Source organism: Aethalodelphis obliquidens, unplaced genomic scaffold, assembly GCF_003676395.1.
Source record: "Aethalodelphis obliquidens isolate GAN/ISIS:26980383/991018 unplaced genomic scaffold, ASM367639v1 scaffold89, whole genome shotgun sequence".
NCBI classification, from domain to species: Eukaryota; Metazoa; Chordata; class Mammalia; order Artiodactyla; family Delphinidae; genus Aethalodelphis; species Aethalodelphis obliquidens.
Window position 1 is genome coordinate 2,965,194 of NW_020838033.1, and position 21,368 is coordinate 2,986,561.

The window sequence follows — 21,368 nt, forward strand, 5'->3', positions numbered from 1 at the left end:
CTGAATTAGGAAGAAATAGAAAATATGAACAGCGAACTACCAGCTATGAAATTGAATTAGTAATAAAATAACACCCAGCAAACAAAAGTCCAGGACCAGACAGTTTCATAAATAAATTCTACCAAACATTTAAAGAGTTAACACCTACCCTCAAACTATTACAAAAATTTGAAGAGGAAAGAATATTTCCAAACTCACTCTACAAGGCCAGCATTACCCTGACACCATAACCAGACAAAGACACCACACAAAAAAAGAAAATTGCAGGCCAGTATCACTGATGAACATAGATGTAAAAATCCTCAAGAAATTATTAACAACCCAAATTCAACAATACATTAAAAGGATCATACACCATGGTCAGGTGGGATTATCCACTTGACCATGGTATATGATGCAAAGATGGTTCAATATATGCAAATTAATCAATGTGATACACCACACTAACAAATTAAAGAATAAAAATTATATGATCATCTTAATAGATGCAGGAAAAGCTTTTGACAAAATTCAACATCCATTTATGACAAAAACTCTCAACAAAGTGGGTATAGAGGGAACACACCTTAACATAATAAAGTCCATACACGACAAAACTACAGCCAACATCATACTCAATGGTAAAAAGCTGAAAGCATTTCATTTAAGATCAGGAACAAGACAAGGATGCCACTTTCATTCAATATAGTATTGGAAGTCCTAGGCTTAGCAATCAGACAAGATAAAGTAAGAGAAAGAATCCCAATTGGAAAGGAAGAAGTGAAATTGTCACTGTGTGAAGATGACATATCATATAGAGAAAATCCTAAAGACCCCACCAAAAAAACTACTAGAACTAATAAAAGACTTCAGTAAAGTTGCAGGATTCAAGATTAATATACAGAAATCTATTGCATTTCTACACATGTAACAATGAATTATCAGAGAGGGAAGTTAAGAAAACAATCCCACTTACAACTGCAATAAAAAGAATAAAATACCTAGGAATAAATCTAACCTAGGAAGTAAAAGATTTGTACTCAGAATACTATAAGACATTGATGAAAGAAACTGAAGACTACACAAACAAATGGAAAGGTATACCATGTTCATGGATTGGAAGAATTAATATTGTTAAAATGCCACTCCACAAGGCAATCTACAGATTCAATGCAATTCCTATCAAAATACCAGTGGCATTTTTCACAAAATTAGAACAAATAATTCTAAAATTTGTATGGAAATACAAAAGACCATGAATAGCCAAAACAATATTGAGAAAGAAGAACAAAGTTGGAGGTATCATGCTCCCTGATTTCAAACTATATTACAAAGCTACAGTAATCAAAACAGTATGGAACTGGCACAAAACAGACACATAGATCAAGGGAACAGACTTGAGAGTGCAGAAATAAACCCACACTTATATGGTCAATTAATATATGACAAAGGAGGCAAGAATATACAATGCAGAAAAGACAGCCTCCTCAATAAACTGTGTTGGGAAAACTGGACAGCTACATGCAAAAGAAACAAATTGGACTACTTTCTCACACAATATACAAAAAAACCCCTCAAAATAGCTTAAAGACTTAAATGTAAAACCTGAAACCATAAATATCCTAGAAGAAAACATAGGCAGTATGCTTTTTGACATCTTTCTTAGTAATATTTTTTTTGGATATGTCACCTCAGGCAAGAGAAACAAAAGCAAAAATAAACAAATGGTACTATATCAAATTAAAAAGCTTTTGCACAGCAAAGGAAACTATCAACAAACAAAAAGGAAGACTACTGAATGGGAGAAGATATTTATAAATGATATATCTGATAAGGGGTTAATACTCAAAATATGCAAAGAACTCATACAACTCAACATCAATAAAACAAACAACCCAATTTAAAAATGGGCAGAGATTTGAATAGACATTTTTCCAAAGAAGGCATACAAACAGGCAACAGACATGTAAAAAGATGCTCAACATCACTAATCATCAGAGAAATGTAAATCAAAACCACAGTGAGGTACCATCTCACACGTGTCAGAATGGCTTTCATCAAAAAGATAACAACTAGTGTTGGTGAGGATGTGGAGAAAAAAGAACTTGTGCACTGTTGGTGATATTGTTAATTGGTGCAGCCACTATGGAAAACAGTATGGAGGTTCTTCAAAAAATTAAAAATAGAACTTCCATAGGCGTCAGCAATTTCACTTTTGGATATTTACCCAAAGAAAACAACAACACTAATTTGAAAAGATATATGAACTCCAATGTTCATTGCAACATTATTTACAATAACCAAGATATGGAAGCAACCTAAGTGTCCATCAATAAATGAATGGATAAAGACAATGTGGTATATATATATATATATATGCAATCGAATACTACTCAGCCATTAAAAATGAAATCTTGCCATTTCTGACAACATGTATGGATCTAGAGGGTATTATGCGAAGTGAAATAAGTCAGACAGAGAAAGGCAAATACTGAATTATCTCACTCATATGTGGAAACTAAAAAACAAAACAAAATAAAGCAAAGCAAAAACAGACTCAGATACAGAGAAAAAGCAGGTGGTTGCCAGAAGGGAGGAGGGTAGGGAGAAGAGAAACTCAGTGAAGGGGGTTAAGAGGTACAAATCTCCAATTATATAATAGACAAGTCATGCAGATGTAATATATGGCACAGGAATATGGTCAATAATATTGTAATAACTTTGGGGACAGACGATTACTAGATTTATTGTGGTGATCATTTCATAATGTATGCAAATGTTAAATCATTATGTAGTACACCTGAAACTAACATAATATTGTACAGCAACTGTATTTCAATTAAAATTGTATATTGGTTACAAAAATGATAATATAAGAATTTTCTTAATTATTTTTTATTTTTGGCTGTGTTGGGTCTTCGTTGCTGCCTGCGGGCTTTCTCCAGTTGCTGCGAGCCAAGGATACTCTTCATTGCAGTGCGCGGGCTTCTCATTGCAGTGGCCTCTCTTGCTGCAGAGCACAGGCTCTAGGCGTGCGGGATTCAGTAGTTGTGGCACATGGGCTCAGTAGTTGTGGCTCGTGGGCTTTAGAGCACAGGTTCAGTAGTTGTGGCATACAGGCTTAGTTGCTCTGTGGCATGTGGGATCTTCCCGGACCAGGGCTCGAACCCATGTCCCCTGCATTGGAAGGCGGATTCTTAACCACTGCACCACCAGGGAAGCCCAAGAAATTTCTTAATGTATAGAACCACAGAAGCAACAGAGGTAAAGGAAGCAGACAATAAATTTCAACAAATTTTTGGAATATAGAAAACAGATGAAGGAATAGTATCTGATTAAGCAGGATGGAGCAACAAAGTAAAATGTAGCCACATCTGAAATGCCTGCAAACAGGATCAACAATAAGTGAACTGATTTACCAACCAATAACCCCTAAGAGGCTCAGGACTTGGGAGTATCAGGCACAGTGGCAATTAAGGCATGGTACTGAAAATTGGTGGATGGGCTAAAAGACTGAAATCATTGGTATCAAGATGTCTACCACCACCTAAAAGAGCAGAGTGTTATTCTCTGAAGAAAGGGAGAACAGACATGGGACTTGGGGATACCAAAGTCAGTGGCTGAGAAGGGTGAGGCAAAGCTGAAAGCAGAAAATTTAATTGAAAGTTTATAAAAGAAAAAATGGGACCCCCAATTTCTCTTCTCATATTCTACTCCTAGAATGCTGTCAACCAGGGAAAATTTGGAAGTCTCCTTAGGAGAACTGAATAGTATCTTAGGAGAAAAGACCTCTATACACTCCTCTCAGGTTTCATTGTGAGTTTCCCAACCTAATATACCAGCTCCCAGTGATGTGGCAGTAAATGTTTAACAACCAACAATTTGGGAGGAAGTGTACCCTTGCTTGTAGCATTTGCTGATTTCCCTGGTGTAAATATTCCCATGGACAATTTCAAGCTACAAACACGATGCCACTGAATGCAGAGTTGGGATATATGTGCCCATTCACCTTCTGCAAGCTGGTGTCAGCCAGCTCCAGCACATCATTGCCAGGTCCTCAACCTGACCATCCTTTGATATCACTTTGAAATGAAGCCCACTGGTTGATTAACCCCTCACCCGTGAACACACAAGAGCTTTTATGTAAGCTTTAGTGCCTTGTTCTTTTTTAAATTATTATTTTTATAGTGGTTTGTTCTCAAACATGAACAGTCAAGGATTACTAAATATTTGAGCAAAGCCTCCAGTATGAAAAAGAGTCTAAAATAAACAAGCAGGAAAAAGGAACTTTGAAAACTTTGGAACTTTGCAAGAAGCAAAATAAAAACTCCCTCTTCCAATTAATATATTTAGAGATATGAGAAGATATTTCATCCATAAAAGAGGCACAGGGTGCTATAAAAACATTTGGAGGACAAGAAAGAGTTTGTAGAATTAAAAACAAGTTAGGAGAAATTTTACAGTCCATAACAGAAGCAGATGATAAAGACTAGAAACTCTCTTAAAGGGACTTCCCTGGCGGTTAAGACTCCATGTTCCCAATGCAGGGGGCGTGGGTTTGATTCCTGCTCAGGGAACTAGATCCCACATGCTGCAACTAAGAGCCTGCATGCTGCAACTAAAAGATACCACATGCTATAACTGAAAGATCCCACATGCTGCAACTAAGATTCAGCACAGCCAAATAAATAAATAAATAATTTTTAAAAAGAACCTTAAAAAAAGAAAGAAACTCTTTTAAAATAATAAAAAGAAAAAGGATTAAAGTTAGGAAATAGGACTTCCCTGGTGGCGCAGTGGTTAAGAATCCGCCTGCCAACGCAGGGGACACAGATTCGAGCCCTGGTCCGGGAAGATCCCACATGCCTCGGAGCAACTCAGCCCGTGCGCCACAACTACTGAGCCTGCACTCTAGAGCCCACGAGCCACAACTACTGAAACCCATGTGCCACAACTACTGAGGCCCACACGCCTAGAGCCTGTGCTCTGCAACAAGAGAAGCCACTGCAATGAGAGGCCCTCGCACTGTAACGAAGAGTAGCCCCCGCTCGCCGCAACTAGAGAAAGCCTGCACGCAGCAACGAAGACCCAACGCAGCCAAAAATAAATATAATTAATAAATTTATTTAAAAAAATTTTTTTTAAAAGTTAGGAAATAAAGTTAGAGAAGCACCTTGGACATCTACCACATGATTAAAAGAAGTTGAGAAATAAACAAAAAAGAATGGATAAAAGGAAAACTTTCTAAGACTAAAGAACACAGTCTCTGAATTGGTAGGTCTCATTGAGTGCCCCAGAATAATAAATAGACAAAAAAAAAAAAAAGACTTCCAACCAATGCATATAATCTAGAATGTTCAAAACACTGGGGATAAAGAGGGGATCCAAAAACCTAACACAAAGGATCATGAATCAAAATGGCATCAGACTTTTTAAGAGCAATACTGAAAACTAAAATACAATGGAAAAATACCTTGGAAATTTCAAGAGAAAATTATTCCCAACTGAGGCTTTTATACCCAGTCAAGCCATCAATCAGATGCCCAAGTGAAATAAAGACATTTTCAGACATGTTGAAAACTTAGTTTTACCTTCTGTGCACCATAAAACTCCTTCAGAAAAAAAAAAATGTCCTTCAGTAAAATAAGAGAATAAACAAAGAAACAGAAAGATGTGATCCGGGAAACAGGAGATCCAACACAAGAGAGACATGAAAGTAATCCCCAGGCTGATGGTGAAAGAAAGATCCCAGGACAATGGCTAGGCAGCACATGCCACTCTTCCATTCAGAGAGGAAATAATTTCTCCTCCCCTTGTATATGGTTTGGCTTTGACCAATAGAATGTAGTGGGAGTGATGCTGTCCCAGTCCCAGGCCTGGCCGTTAGCAGTCTGGAAGCTTCTGTCTCACTCTTTTGAAGCCCTTAGCCAAGAAATCAAACTTTAGTGCTGGAAAAAAAGTCCAGCCACTACTTGGTGTTCCACATCTTTTGAATCAGAGGCAGCATCTGTGGAAGAAAGTTTCCCCAAGTTAGTCTTATTGGACTTGTATGGGTTAAAAGTCAAACATGGCCTTACAGAGACTATCAAATGTGCAAGAAGGCAAACCCACTATGAGTGAGGACCAGAAGAAACAACATGTTTAGACAATACCCCTACCACCACTCCCACAAAGACAGCAGACGTTGGAAATGTCAAATACAAAATACAGAATGGTTGCATCTAGAATGTTTACAGAAACAAAGAATGCAAGTATAAGGGAAAACATACAATAAGAAATCATCAGGATTGTACAAATTGGAAAAAATAGAACTTATAAAAATGCAAAGCATAACCTTGAAATAAAACTTAATGGAGATATAAAATACTTATGAAAACTGTTTTGTAAACTGTGGAAAAAACCCTCAATGGATGGGCTAATCAATCAGCCTATTCGATACAGTTGAAAGTAGAATTTAACTAAAACATATATCCCAGGAATTTATCCAGAATGCAGCAAAGAAAGGCAAGGGGGAAAATATAATAGAGAGTTGTGAGACATGAATAATAATAGAATAACAATTTCTTACATCCATCTGATTGGAGTCCCAAAGGGTGAAATTAAAGAGAATGGAAAGAAGCAATATTTTAAAAAAGTAATTAATATAATATTATAAATAACTATACTTCAATTAAAAAATTAAAAGATAATTGACTGAGAATTTTCAGAACTGATGAAAACCATGAATACACAGATCCAGGAAGCACAGAATATCCCAAAATGAGCAAGAAAAATCAATTCATACCTTGTCACATCATAGTGAGTCTGTTGGACATCAAATATAAATAGAAGATCTGAAAAGCAGAAAGAAAAAGACAGATGACCTACAAAAGAATGGCAATTAGGGTAGCAGCAGATTTCACAAGCAACAACAGAAGCCAGAAGACAGTGGAATAACTTCTATAAAATGATAAGAAAAAAATTACTAAGCATTTAGAATTGTCTTCTCAGCAAATGTTATTCATTAATGAGGGAAAAAACAATAATATTTATAAGAAATAACACATGTGGAGTTTACAAAGAGATCCTCTCTAAAAGAACATATAAAGGATTTAGTTCAAGAAGTAGGAAAATGAGGACTTCCCTGGTGGTCCAGTGGTTAAGAATCCGCCTTCCAATGCAAGGACGCGGGCTTGATCCCTGATCGGGGAACTAAGATCCCACATGCCACAGGGCAACTAAGCCCGCTCGCTCTAGAGCCCGTGCACTGCAGCTAGAGAGAAGCCAGCGTGCTGCAAAAGATTCCACATGCTGCAACTAAGACCCGATGCAGCCAAATAATAAAATAAAATAAAATACAAAATTTAAAAAAGAAATAGGAAAATGATCCCAGAAAAAAGTAGAAATGCAGAAAGGAAAAGTGAACAAAACGAATAGTAACATAAAAGTAAGCCCAGGGCTTCCCTGGTGGCGCAGTGGTTGAGAGTCCGCCTGCCGATGCAGGGGACACGGGTTCATGCCCCGGTCTGGGAAGATCCCACATGCCGCGGAGCGGCTGGGCCCGTGAGCCATGGCCGCTGAGCCTGCACGTCCGGAGCCTGTGCTCCGCAACGGGAGAGGCCACAACAGTGAGAGGCCCGTGTACCGCAAAAAGAAAAAAAAAAAAAAAGTAAGCCCAAACAAGTTCTGTCTCAGTAAAATAATACAGGAGTCTAATCTGTGGGATTAAAAAACAAAAAACAAAAAAACCAGAGCTGAAATGTTCAAAATCAGTAAGTTGGGGGAAAGCAATAGTGAGTCAGGAGGGGTTAGAGCAGAGCTAAAGTGATCTAAAATTGTTCTACTGACCGGAATGGAGGGCAAAATATCATTCAACATTACAACGTTGTTAGGTCAAATGTGCATATAAACTGTATAGAGATACCACTAAAATAAGAGAAATAGGTTACAGAAATACCAAACCAGCATAAGGGGGAAAGTGGAATAAATGGGGGAAAATCATCCCTCCAAGGGCAAGAAACTAGCACTTGAAGTTCTGGCCCGTACAATACGATAAGAAGAAGAAAGAAGAAATTAGATGGAATCTTAAAAAAGGGTACAAATGAACTTATTTACAAAACAAGTAGAGTCACAGATGTAGAAAACAAACTTTTGGTTACAGGGGATAAGGGTAGGAGAGGGATAAATTGGGAGATTGGGACTGACATATACATATTACTATATATAAAATCGATAACTAATAAGAACCTACTGCATAGCACAGGGAACTCTACTCAATACTCTGTAATGGCCTATATGGGAAAAGAATCTAAAAAAAGAGTGGATATATGTATATGTGTAACTGATTCACTTTGCTGTACACCTGAAACTAACACAACATTGTAAATCAACTATATTCCAATAAAAATTTAAAAAATAAAAAAGAGGAAATTAGAAGCATAACGATTCAAAAGGAGGAAATAAAACTCTTGTTATTTGAAATAACCTGATTGGCCATAGAGAAAGTAATGAATTTATAGCAAACCACTGAAAAATAATAAGAGAATTTAGCAAGGTGCCTGGATCTTATGATTAGCATACAAAATTAATTGTAATTCTATATACTAGTAACAATTAGGAAATATATATTTTTAAAAGATACCTTTTATAGAGAAAAAAACTTAATACCTGGGCTTCCCTGATGGCGCAGTGGTTGAGGGTCCACCTGCCGATGCAGGGGACACGGGTTCGAGCCCTGGTCCAGGAAGACCCCACATGCCGTGGAGCAACTAAGCCTGTGCACCACAGCTACTGAGCCTGCACTCTAGAGCCCGCGAGCCACAACTACTGAGCCCGTGTGCCACAGCTACTGAAGCCCGAGTGCCTAGAGCCCGTGCTCCACAACAAGAGAAGCCATGACAATGAGAAGCCTGCGCACCCCAACAAAGAGTAGCCCCCGCTCACCGCAACTAGAGAAAGCCCGCGTGCAGCAACAAAGACCCAACACAGCCAAAAATAAATAAATAAAATAAATTAATTTAAAAAAATTTTTTTTAAAGAAGAGTATTGTAATTACTCACAACAGTTCCCAAGAAAGGAAATAGGCTCAGTTTAATATCATTAACTCCAAGGAGTGACAGCCAAGGGGTGGGGCATGGGGAGGATTAATCTACGTTCACAGAGTGAAATATGGCTGAACTCCTCTTGTCATTTTAAGAAGATGAGCTTCCAAATCCAGAGGATGGAACCAAATATGTATGTCTCCTTATCTTTTCCTTCTTCTGACTAGATGGTGATGAAAATTACCTCTGGGCAGAGATCAGTAAAAGAGGGAATGTGAACTGTGAGACATTAGTGAAGTTTTCCAGGCTCTAAAAAGAATTGGAAGAACACCTATACAGCCTATAATGATGTTCCCACATTAGAATGGGGTATACTGTGGACTGGGGTGAGGCAAACATAGTAACTCCAACCTCTTAATGTTTCTCATAAGCTCCTTTTTTAACCTTAGAGTGCTCTTTCAGGAAATATCTCTTATCATGAAGGAAGATTTGACTTCGGCAATTGTCCTCATTCACTTGAGATTCTTGGGGGTTTTGATGGTTTGGTGGGTTATTATTATTATTGACTTCTGTTAATGAAAATTCAATAGGTTTTATTAAGAAAAAGAATTTTCAGTATGATTCCAATATTATAAAAATATTTCTGTCTCTCCAATCCATCTAATGTTAATGATAATTATTGATGGGTGGTAAGATTTAGGATAATTTATTGTTGTCTTTATAGTTTTCTGCATTGCTTCAGTTCTTTAAAAGCAGCGTGTATCATTTTACAAATGCAATTCAGTATGTGTATAAGGAGAGAGAGAAACAGCTAGAGAATAATAATGACAATGATGATAGTTTACACTCTGAGTGCTTACTGTTTATCTGGCACTGTTCTAAACCCTTTACACGTACTAGGGTAAAATATATGAAATTGCCAATATTTGGCTGTCTTTGACCTACAAAAACAGCAATTTCATGTAGTCCTATTTACATTTACTCCTTTAATCCTTGAACAACCCTAAGATGAAGATGGAGGATCCAAAGCTGCTAGAAATGCAAAGAGAAATCAAGTGTCATTCTTCTCCTCAGACCCACCCGCCCCGATCCAGTCCCCATCCTCTGGTCTTGCCCTCACACCCTGCTCTACAGGTCAGGGTATCCCAAGACACCTTAAGAAGTGGCATCAGCCATTAACCTGAGCACCAAAGGCAGGACACGCAGCATTGCTCTAACTCAGTTTATCCCCTGAATGAAGTCACCTCTGGTTTCTAGGAGGTACATGGTCTTCGGAACTTCAAGTTCTGTTCTAGAGCGGAGAGAACAGCTTTGGTGCACTTGCAGTTCCCGGTAGAGTCCCCGCCCATGTTCCCCACCCAGGCACTAAAGCAGGACACACTTGACAGTTTCGTGTTTATTTTCAGAAAGTGATGAAGACAAAAGCAATATATCCGGACACCACTCTCTGTACAATAAATAGCCTCCCCCGTTCCCAAAAAATAAAAAAGAAAAATGCACCCTCACCCCCCCCCCAAGACCTTGCTTCTTGAATTGTGCATAATCCCCCCCTTTCCAGCCCCTTCCTTGGGATCCCCACTGCCTCTAAGAGGGTGCGGCCCAAGCCAGCTGCCCAGAGTCATTGGGTCCTCTCCCCTGACTGTGGCTGGCTGGCTGTTATAAAATTCATGTGTCTTTATTTCCAGATCAGGGATTAACACACACACACAAATGTTGAAAGTTACTCTGCAGAGGAAGAGATCTGAGTTTCCAGTCTGGCTGTCCCACCTAATCCTGACCCCCCACTCCCACCCCTACACCCCGCAGAAGGGAGGAAGCTCCTTTGTGTCCCAGACCTTCCATTGTCTGTTTTCTGTTCTCCAGCTGGGAACCCACAACCAGAAGCAGCACCAGGTTAATGAGTGTAGTTGGGACAGAGGAAGGGGCAGAGAACACTCCTCGCAGGTTTCATTGTGGGCCAGGAGGCAGCAAGTGAACCCCAGAATCCTTCTTGGACCCCTCTTCCTCAACCAGCTACAGAAGGAGATGGGACAGAGGGAGCTGGGGACGGCTCAGTCCTGGGTCTGTGGGCTACGTTAGTTGGTGTCACCAACCTGATGACACTCTTTCTGCTCCTTTCACCATGTCAACTGCTCAATTGGGAAAATAGTTATAAAACTGGCCTTCGGTTTCCTTATCAAAAGGAGAAGGGGCCCCCGCAGGGGAGGAGCTATCGCCACTAGAAGGATAGGGGGACACACGCCTCCTCTTACAGTCTCCTTCACCCAGTCCCGAGTCGCTGGACTCTGGCCGGATGGGCGTGATCTCAGTCCACAAGGACGGGGAGCCCTGGTCTTCCGGCCCCCGCCCCTCTGAGGCTCCAGGGCCAGGTTCCATGGGCAGAGTTCGCGTGGAGCGGAACCAGCTGGTTGGGCCCATCTTGGGAGGGTACTGGGGGGTCACAGGCCAGCCAGCTCCAGGCGCCAGGACCTCCTGGCTTCGGTAGTAGGACATAGCGGACCCAGAGGCAGAGGGCAGGAATGAAGGCTTCATGCTGACAGCTCGAAACTCGGCCTCGTAGCTGTGGTCCCGAGGGGCCCCCAGCCAGTAAGGCTGGGGAACCACATCCTTGGCCTGGCTGGGAAGGTTGGGGTAGAAACAGCTGGGAACGGGATACTGGTTGGGGAGCAGAGGAGAGTAGTGGTCTCCCCCAAGCAACTGACAGTTGGGTCCAGGTGGGGAGAGGACACTGGTGTCAACAGATGCATACATGCTAAAAAAAAAACAGGAAGCAAAAGACAGGGGTCACGAACGGAACTGGTCACTTAGGAGCCTGCCTGTCTCACGTCCCTCCCCAGACCCTCTTTCCTGACTTGCCTGCCACCCTCCAGTACCCAGCCCACACTTCCCCACCGCAGAGGCAGAGAGGGGACGTGCTGAGCACTCATCTGGTCTCAGAGGGACAAGAGGAGGCCTCCGCAAACATGAGATGAACCCAGTGGCACTTACGACTCAAAGTTCTCCCGGAATCCTTTGGCAAAAGGATTATTATCAATTTTCAGCTGAGTAATCTAGAGAGAAGTGAAACAGAGTCACCTGAGTCCTGAGTCTGAGGCCGGGGAACTTCCAAAATCGCTCCCAGGAAGACTGGGGGCTCCACTCTCCCCCTCGTCGTCCCCCCGCCCCGCCACAGGCTCAGCCCACCCTCGCCCAGGGAGCCCTCACCTCGGCGTTCTGGTAGGCGGTCACGGCGATGAACTGGGTTTCTTGGAAAGTAAAGATGTGTGTGTTGGGAGCGTTGCAGGCCACCTCTGGCTCTCCATCGCTGACCTCGACGATGTGCAGCCGGGGCTGGTACTTATGGAGGGACTGGAGCACGATCATCTGAGAGAGGGTAGGACGGCCGTGAGGGTGGGAGGAGGCAGTTCAAAGGAACCCTCTCCCAGCCCCACCTATGGCCAGCCCCACGGCCAAGCTAGAAAGGACCCTGAGGTCCTCGTGCCCATTCCTCTGCCCTGCCACCACATAACTTCTCCCAGGCTTCCAACCCCAGTCCCTGGCCTCTTCAGGGCGCTAATTCTATTCTCTTGCCCCTTTACCTATCCCCAGATGTCCACTGTGACCAAGGTATTAGCACAAACAGGGCTTTTCAGGGATAAGGGCGCTTTCAATAGAATTGCTCAACTCAAAGAAACTTTGCATCCTGGGACCACCGGTACCAACTCTATACCCAATATGGTACACGAGTGATGGTAGCCCAGGATTCAGTGAAGAAACCCCCTGGCTGGTTTGGTCCGTGTTGGCCCAAATGTGACGCCTGTCTGCCCTGAGATTCAGCTTCCTCCCAAGGTGGGTGGAAAAGAACCAGAGTCAGAGAGGGAGAACAGTCGCTCTTCCAGAACAGAAGCAGCCTGCAGGACCCGCTGCGACCTCGGGGACAGGGAGGGGTGCGGGGCTACCCCATGGGGAGGAGTCCCACCTGGGTCACATTGTTGGAGGCCCCTTTGTTGTTCGTGAGCTTTAGTTTCCCGAATGAAACTTCCTGGCGCATCCAGTGGGCTCCAGTGTTGGGAGAATCTGGGTGGACGTACAGGCGGTTCCCTGTGGACAGTTAATCCCTTTGGCATGCAGCCCTTGGGACCAGACCCCTGGTGACGTGGGGCTTCTTTGCCTGTTCTGAGGGGAATGGCAAGAAGGATGCAGGGGGAGGACAGACGGGGCAGGACAGGGGGAGCTGTGGGCAGAGGACTGAGCCGAAGACAGGCTAGAGCAAAGTAGAAGAGATGACAAACAGAACGGAAGTGAGAAGTGGGAGGGGATGGGGTTGGGTGGAGTCGGGTGGGGTGGGATGGGATGGGAGGGATGGAACAGAGAATGAAATCCTAGGAGTCAGGGCCAGGGGCTTGGGGGTTCCTCTTGGATCCACCAGGGGGCGCCCAGTATTAGACAAAAAGCATGCCCCCCAGTTCCCAAGGAGGCGCGTACCTGGCATGTTGCCCCCAGCCTTTCCACACGGCACCCACTTGCCGCTCTGATACCGCCAGTGATGCTGGTCCACCAAGACCACGTCCACAAATATCCGGTAATGGCTGGTGGGCTCCAGCCCAGCCACAGTAAATGAGAGGAATGGGAACATCCGCCTGGGGAGAACAGAGAGACCCATCAATACCCATCAGCCCCCAGCCCCCGGACAGCCGTGCCCTGCGCAAAGGCTGTCCGTCGCTGGTGTGCTGGAGCCGGCTCCCAGCCCTCACCAGAGCCAGCTGGAGAAGTCCAGGAAGTCTGCCAGCCAGTTGTTAAACAGCCACGATTAAAAATTAAATCACATAAATTTACAATTAAATATATTACATTACAAGCCAAGGTAATAAATACTCAAAAAAAATCACTTCTCAGTTCTTTTTACTCCAGTTTACTATTATCTCTGCTCTTGAGATCGTTTACATCTATTGTACCTGTCCGGTGGAGATACCAGGTTACGTGCACTACCACACGTGTCTTCCCAACTCCGCATTCAGTGATATCACATGGGCAGCTTACGAGCAGCCATTATAGGGGTATTTACCACGGAAATCAGCAAACACTATGAATCGGGACTTTTAAAAATGTTTTTCTTTCAGAGGGTCAGTTGCTAGACATTAGCTGCAAGCCTTAGCGTGCTCCCTAGAGGGGGAGCAAAGCCACAGGCCAGCCCCACACAAGCAGTTCCTAGTAGGTCCTCATCTCTCAGTTCCCTGAACCCTGGTCTGGCCTTAGTCTGTCATCCATCCTCTCCATCATGGCTCTCACGGTGCTAACATGCACCTAGCTCCAGAGCACCCATCCACAGGCTCTCCCTGCCCCATCCTCCTGGGCCTGATGTCTGTAGCACAGCCTGCTCCAGGGTCTTCAGAGAAGTAACTGAAGTCCTAGCTGGAGCTTCCCATCCACCTGGAAGAGGGACTCTACTGAGCACAGTCCTCATGTTCAAAGTCCTGGTTCCCAGGAAAAGTGGAGGAAGTTGGATTTGGGATGCTGTGCTATTGTGCTGAGCAACAGATTCAGAGGAAGAAGCACTACCATACCACAATCATCTCCACCACCTCCGCCATCACCACCACCACTAAAACCATCACCATTACTACAACCAACACCACGGCCATTACTGCCATCACTACAACCAACACCTCCACCATCACTACCCCCCCAACCACCACAACCACCACTCTCCCCATCACCACCATCACTACCCCCACCCCCTCCACCACCACTACAACCACCACCAGGCTATCACCACCACCACTACAACCAACACCTCCACCATCACTACCTGCTCACCACCACTACAACCACCACCAGCCCATCACCACCATCACTACAACCAGCACCTCCACCATCACTATCCCCACCACCACCACCACCACTACAACCACCACCAGCCCATCACCACCACCACTACAATCAACACCTCCACCATCACCACCACCACTACAACCAACACCTCCACCATCACCACCACCACCACAACCAACACCTCCACCATCACTACCCCCTCACCACCACTACAACCACCACCACCCCATCACCGCCATCACTACAACCAGCATATCTATGGCTTAGTCCTTCTCTTCTAACCCAAGCAGGAAGAGCAGAGTTTCTAAGCTGGCAGAGTCAAATCCTCATCAGAATTACTTTTCATTCCCACACACTTCTCCCTTCCCCTACAAGAAGCCCTGCAGGTTGGAAAGAAAGGCACTGGTTCATGAGTGAGGAAACCTGGGGGAGGGAGAGTTCTAGGGGCCTAGGAGCACTTTTTTTTTTTTTTTCGGTACACGGGCCTCTCACTGTTGTGGCCTCTCCCGTTGCAGAGCACAGGCTCCAGACGCGCAGGCTCAGTGCCCATGGCTCACGGGCCCAGCCGCTCCGCGGCATGTGGGATCTTCCCGGACCGGGGCACGAACCCGTGTCCCCTGCATCAGCAGGCGGACTCTCAACCACTGCACCACCAGGGAAGCCCCCTTAGGAGCACTTTGGGGTGGATTCTAGTCCCCAGAGGGTCCCAGATCAACATCAATAATAACTTTGGAAAGATCTCCCGGGAGGGTACTGTCACATTCCTGTCTTCCCCAGACTCTCCTGGGCTGAGAAAAAGAGACTTAGTGGCCCCATGGCCTTGGATAAGTTAATTCCCAAGCCAAACCTCACTTTCTTCACCCGTAAATGGAGATAATAACTCCTGTCCATCTTTCCTCTGAGAGCTGTTAAGGAGTTTGAAGGATGTGAAACTCAGCTCACCGTCTCTCCCATCCCACCCCCATCCCACCTTCTCCCAGGCCCAGAACTATCAAAGCCCTCTGGCCTGGCTGAAGAGCCCCAAGCAAGAGTCCAGAGTTCCGGTCTGAGGCCCTCGGTCCCAGGAGCTCGGTATGCCAGTCAGCTGGAGGAGTCAAAGGTTAGGGATGAGACTGAGCAATCTAGGGTGGGAGAATACTTTCAACCCGTTTCTACCACCAGCTCATTCTACAACAGTGGTCAGGTCATTCATGTGTCCTATATGGTAACCAGTTCCTATCTAAACATGTAGTAATAGAGAGAAGGGAACATATTAATTCAAGTGCCCCTACTTATGCAGCAGCCAGTTCACTGAACCAGTCCTTTGAAATATAAAATGTTATTTCCAATTTATACTTGAAGAAAATGACGCTCAGAGAGGTTTGGCGACGGCTCCACGGCGGGAGAGCAGAAATGGGGTCTCCTGATGGCAGAGCGCATGCTACCGTCTCCATCACCCCATCCTGCTCATCGCTGGTAGAGTGAAAGGCAGGAGACACAGGAAGACTGTGGGGAAGAGGGAGAGGAGAAGGGAGGTCTCAACTTCACCCTAAAAGTCTAGAATCACCACCAGCTGGGATCCCAAAATAGCCTCTGATTTACACGACACTTTGCTGGGAAGGAACCAGGAGTGAAGATGGGTCTGGTGCCAAACTGAGCCCCTAGGAAAGACCACTCACCACTCACTCAGCCCTCAGAGGACAGGGTTCAAGACCCCAAGTTCCTCTGCTGCTTCTAAGGACCATGAAATGATTTGAAATGATTCACAAAGTCATCATATCCCGTCCCCATCCTGTACGCCTCTGACAGTGCTCCAACTCACCATCGTTAAGTACAAATTAAAACACGGTTTTCATCAGTCATGTTGGCAAAATGTTTCAAAATTGACAATATCTAATGCTGATGAACCTGTGGGATAATGGGTCCTCTCGGCCACTATTGGTGGGGGTGTAAATCGGTACCACCTTTGAGGAGGGTATTCTGGCAATGCCTTGTACCGATCCAAACGCAAAAAGCGCTCAGGCGTCAAGGGATCGCCTCTTCCCACCAACCTCGGACCCACTGAATAGACAGACAGCCACCAGCAAACGGCAGAAGAGAAAGCAAAGCCATTTTCACCTGCTCCAGAAGAAATAAAGCCAGTCAGCCCAAATTAAAGCAGGCTTAAAGCTAAAAAAAATAAAATAAACATCTAAAAAGTTCTTGGAGTTGGAAGGTAGAGAAGAGAAAACCAAAAGGGTCGAGGCCGGTGATCGAGGATGGTACGGGACTGAAATTGTTTTATCAAGCCCTAACTTCGCACACACATACGCAAATACAAACTGAGCTGCTTAACAACAGAGTCATCTTAATTATAATAATCAACTAATTACACCCAGAAAAGTGGGGATTGCCGGCAATTACTGCACACCCACACACCCACACACGAGACAGCCGCCTCTCTCTTCCTCTACTGAGAAAGTCTACCGTCGACTATCATACACCGGCCGACGTGGGCACAGCACACAGACTGCCTCCCAGAAACGACACGAGGCCGGGCAACATGAGGGGGTCTATCAGGCCATGAACCTCCACAAACACACAAACTTGAACTCTCAGCCTTCCAGCTGGCCAGTCCATCTTCTTGTCCTCCGTTTCCCCTCCCAGCCCCATCTGAGCTGCCTGGATCAGTCTCTGGGCCCTGGAATCACCCCCTGCTCCCCAACCCATTCTTGCCCATGGAGGAGGGCATCACTGTGTGCACACTGAGGAATGGGTCTAGGGTGGGTGGAAGAGGGAGGATCTGGGAGGGAGTGAGTCAGCCCAAGGCGAAAGGCTACGGGGCTGTGGGTGGGCCTGGGCTGGAAGGATTTTTCAAAAGGAAGAAAGCCGTGGGTGATGTGGTGGTGACTGGTGGGTCACTGGAAACCATGGAAGGACAGGCCAGCCCACCAAAGCAGGAGGACAGAATGGGAGCTGTTCTCTGAGCCCAAGTCTTCCTTTTCAGAAGCCCGTAGCAGAAGGAAATGGCCGCCGACTTCCCAGATCACTGGAGCCCAAGCTCACAGTCAGGGGTGCTGAATCGGGGGCGGTGTGTCCTCCGTCCTCTCCACCCCGCCATGGGGCCCCCAAGGCCTGATCCAAGAGGAGGCCTCAGAGGAAGTGGTGAGGGGCCACTGCCCACTTCCAACGGCCCCACAGCCCGCAGTGTCCGAAGCAGTCCATTAGGATGGATTGAAAGTGTGAGGATTGTAAAACATGCGCGTGTGCGCACACACAAAACAATCAGGGAAATCTGACGATATTTACGAGTTTCTTTTCAGGTTTGCTAATGGCATTGTGTTTATTTTTAAAAAGCCATTTTTAGAGGTGCATGGAGAACTACTTAAGGATAAAGTCATACAGTGTCTAGGATTTACTTACTAATTACTTACACTATCGCTAATATAGTTTCAGACCACAAGTTAAGTGAGCGAGGATAAAGCAGAAACAAGATTGGACCAGTACTGACAGCTATGGAAGCTGGATAATGGGTAGATGGAGATCCGTTACGTGTTTCTCTTCACTTTTGTATATATTGGAATTTTTCATAATAAAGGAAATTAAGTGTGTGGATCTAAAAGAGAGACAACAAAACTTGTCCAGAGAGGATTATTCAGCAGGAAAATAAAGGAAAGAAGGAGGCTGTAGGCGTAAAGGAGGCAACCAGTACAGAAAGACGCATCCGCCTAAGACCCCCAGCTAGCCCTTCACCCCCAGAGCCCTGAGGTTCTGCTGAAGTTCCATCTACCTCATCCCTCAAGACTGGAGGGGCTGGGGCCTGGCTGCAAGGCTGTGGGGAGACCCCCACCAGGCCCCAGGGTGGGAAGGCTTCCTGACCACTCAACAGAGTTCAGGCCTGAGCCTGAGTTCAGGTCTGCCGTGTAACCCAGTGTAAGCCACCAGCTCCCCTGGGCCTCAGTGCCCTCAGCTGTAAATGGGGAGGCCGCTTGGCCTACCTAGCACACAGTGAAATAATGGAAGTGAAAGCACTCTGAATGCATCAAGGCCTTCGGACAGTGTGGGTGGCTGTTTTTACTCCTGGTCGTGGGGCACCAGAGAAAGAAACCCAGGTACATAACTTCTGCATGCTGGTGCCAGTTCTGCCAGCGATGAATGTGCTGTGTAACCTCAGAAAAGTCTCTTACTGTCTCTGGGTCCATTTCCCTCTCTGTCCAGGGAGAAGATGGGACAGGATCTTCTGGGTCTCCTCCAATTCAGACACGATAGCCTAGAAGCCTAGGCTAAGCCTGGGTGCACCCAGACAGGGACTAGGGCTGGAGGAGCAGAGAGCAATTATCAGAAGGCCTAGAAGATGAAGGCCGTGCCGTGAAAGAAAATGCCAACTCTCTCGGGTTCATCGCCGAGAAAGAGGAACAGTTCAGCAACTTGAAGCCAGTTATGGTTGGTGGACAGGTCCCTCAATCCCAAGCCACCCCATAGAAATCATCCATCCAGCAATGCCCAGATTGAATGCCAACCCTCAGGCCCAGCATGGCCTCTCCCTTCTCCCTCCCCAAGCCCAACCCTTGGTATCTGCTCTTCAACACCTCCCAGGTCCACTGATGACATAGCCCCTCCACACAGAGGCCCTCGCTGGTCCCCTGCCCATATGGGCCCCCACCGGGAAGGGTGGGTGCACACTCACACACCAGACACAGGCAGGGCCCACTCAGAGTGTTGCTTACTAAACAAATACCACACAAGTTGCAAGTTTCTCTTTCTTTCCCCTTGTAGGAGACTCTCTCCGGAAGCAGCACCCTTGGCCCCAAACCCTACCCCGCATGCACGGAGCTCAGGGGACCCTGAACCATGGAACCATGGGTTCCCAAGGATGGACTGGTGAGTATCTGGATAAAGGTGGGGCAGGCTTTCAGGGACAAGCCTTGAAGAGTACAGGGTGTGGGACTGGCTGCCAGCTGGGACCCATGGGTTAGCTTCACCTGCTCAGGCCCATGGACATCTGTGCCCTCGGGAAGGGGACTGTGTCTGGAAGGAATCTATGCCCCCTCCCACTTTACCACCACCCCCCTCCCAACACATGCGCACACCAGGCATATGATCTCAAAGTACTACCGGAAAGGAAACTTGGCGACCACTTCTCCATGTCACCAAATCCCAGTTTTACCACACACACACCCCCTCCCCCAGAGTTGACCTGTACACAACAGCAGCAAGGGGGCTGGGAGAGGTGGGCACAAGGTGCCCGGGAGATGAGGGCTGGATTGCTGTCCACCCCACTGTAAGACTCTGCCCTCCGCTCCGTTTCCCCGCACACGGGGGCTAAGAGGCGCCCTGCTCTGTCAGACCCACAGCACACACTCCCCCTGCGCCTCCCACCAGGCAGGGACCGCACCCCAATGCTGGGTGAAACCATAGGCACCCTCCCCCTAAACCAGGACGACGGCTCACGGCGCCCCTCTCCTCCATCTCCCTTTCGAGTTGTGCCTGTTGGTCCTGAGAGTAAACAACCCCCAGAACTTTCCTGTCCGAAACTCAACTCCTCTTTCTTCCCAAAGCCTGAGCCAAAACTGTGAGGGACACAGAGACACTAGCAAAGTCTAGACAGAAAAAAAAGAAAAAAAAGAAAGAAAAGCGCGTCCCTGTCCGGGCCGGCGGGACCGAGGAGGCTCCCACAGCTCGGCGCTCCCGGCGCGCGCCTCACTTACCGCCCCTGCTTGGTGATGATCATCTCCGTCTGGTGCTGATTAAACTTGGACCACAACAGGTGGTTGTTGAGCGCGACTCTCAGCTTCCCGGATACCTCCAGCCCCGCCGGCAGCGCACAGTCCTCGCGCGGGCCCGGGTAGAGTGTGGCGCGCGGGTCCGGGGCGGTGTAGGCATCCCCCGGCTGGTAGCCCTCGGCGCCCGGCGTCGGCGGGAAGGGCTCGCCCGCCCCGGGGAAGCCGGTGGCCTGGTGTCGGGGCGGGTAGGCGTAGGCTCCGAGGAAGCGGCCCGGCGGGGCAGGCACCAGGGCGCCCCCGGCGTAGGGCGCCCCCAGGCTGGCGCCCACGCGACGGTCGGCCGCATCCTGCGCGCCCGGCTCCGGGTAGAAGTAGCGGTTCTGCGAGTCGGCGCCTGGCGCCCGGCCCTCGTCGCTCGCCGGCATCGGGTCGGTGCCCGTCAGCATGTCTCGGCAGCTTGGCTCCAAGATGCCCATCCGGGGCGGGCTGGCACCTTCCCACGGCCGTCGAGGACCGGCCGTTCTCTGCGCGGGGGCGGGCGCTGGGGGTCGGCTGGGCGGAGGCTGGCGGGGGTGGGGCGGGGGCGGGGGCCCCACCGGAGCCCGGGTTCGGACGCCTGGGTCCTGCGCCCGCGTTTGGCGGGCGCGCGGCAGCTCCCGGGCTCCGTCTTCAGCGGGCCGCTGTCACTAGCTTCGCGGCGCCTTTGCTGTGGCTTTATGAAGATCTCTGGGCCTCCCACCCCCACCCCCACCCCCACACCTCGGCCCCGCCCCGCCTCACCCCGCCCCTCGTGGCTAATACTCGGCAAATTCTACGCGGTTGGTGAGGACTGCAGGGCCCCCAACCGTGTAGACCAGCGAGTCCCCGCGCGCTTTGT

At 47.0% G+C, this 21,368-nt stretch overlaps 1 protein-coding gene across 1 annotated transcript; it reads right to left on the bottom strand.

The window, feature by feature from the left end:
* Positions 1–10,384: 10,384 nt before the first annotated feature.
* On the bottom strand, positions 10,385–21,158 carry TBX21 (T-box transcription factor 21). The gene is made up of 6 exons (XM_027094545.1): positions 20,477–21,158; positions 13,464–13,618; positions 12,958–13,079; positions 12,204–12,362; positions 11,988–12,049; positions 10,385–11,751 (listed from the first exon to the last, which is right to left on the bottom strand). The coding sequence occupies exons 1-6, from the start codon at positions 20,965–20,967 to the stop codon at positions 11,133–11,135; spliced, it is 1,608 nt and encodes a 535-aa protein (XP_026950346.1). The 5' UTR covers positions 20,968–21,158; the 3' UTR covers positions 10,385–11,132.
* Positions 21,159–21,368: the final 210 nt, after the last annotated feature.

Coding starts and splice junctions, on each gene's coding strand:
- TBX21 (XM_027094545.1), bottom strand. CDS start 20,967: ATGGGCATCTTGGAGCCAAGCTGCCGAGACATGCTGACGGGCACCGAC. Junction 12,363..12,957: donor CCTCCAACAATGTGACCCAG/GTGGGACTCCTC, acceptor ACCCTCTCTCAG/ATGATCGTGCTCCAGTCCCT. Junction 12,050..12,203: donor CCGCCTACCAGAACGCCGAG/GTGAGGGCTCCC, acceptor ACTTCTCTCTAG/ATTACTCAGCTGAAAATTGA.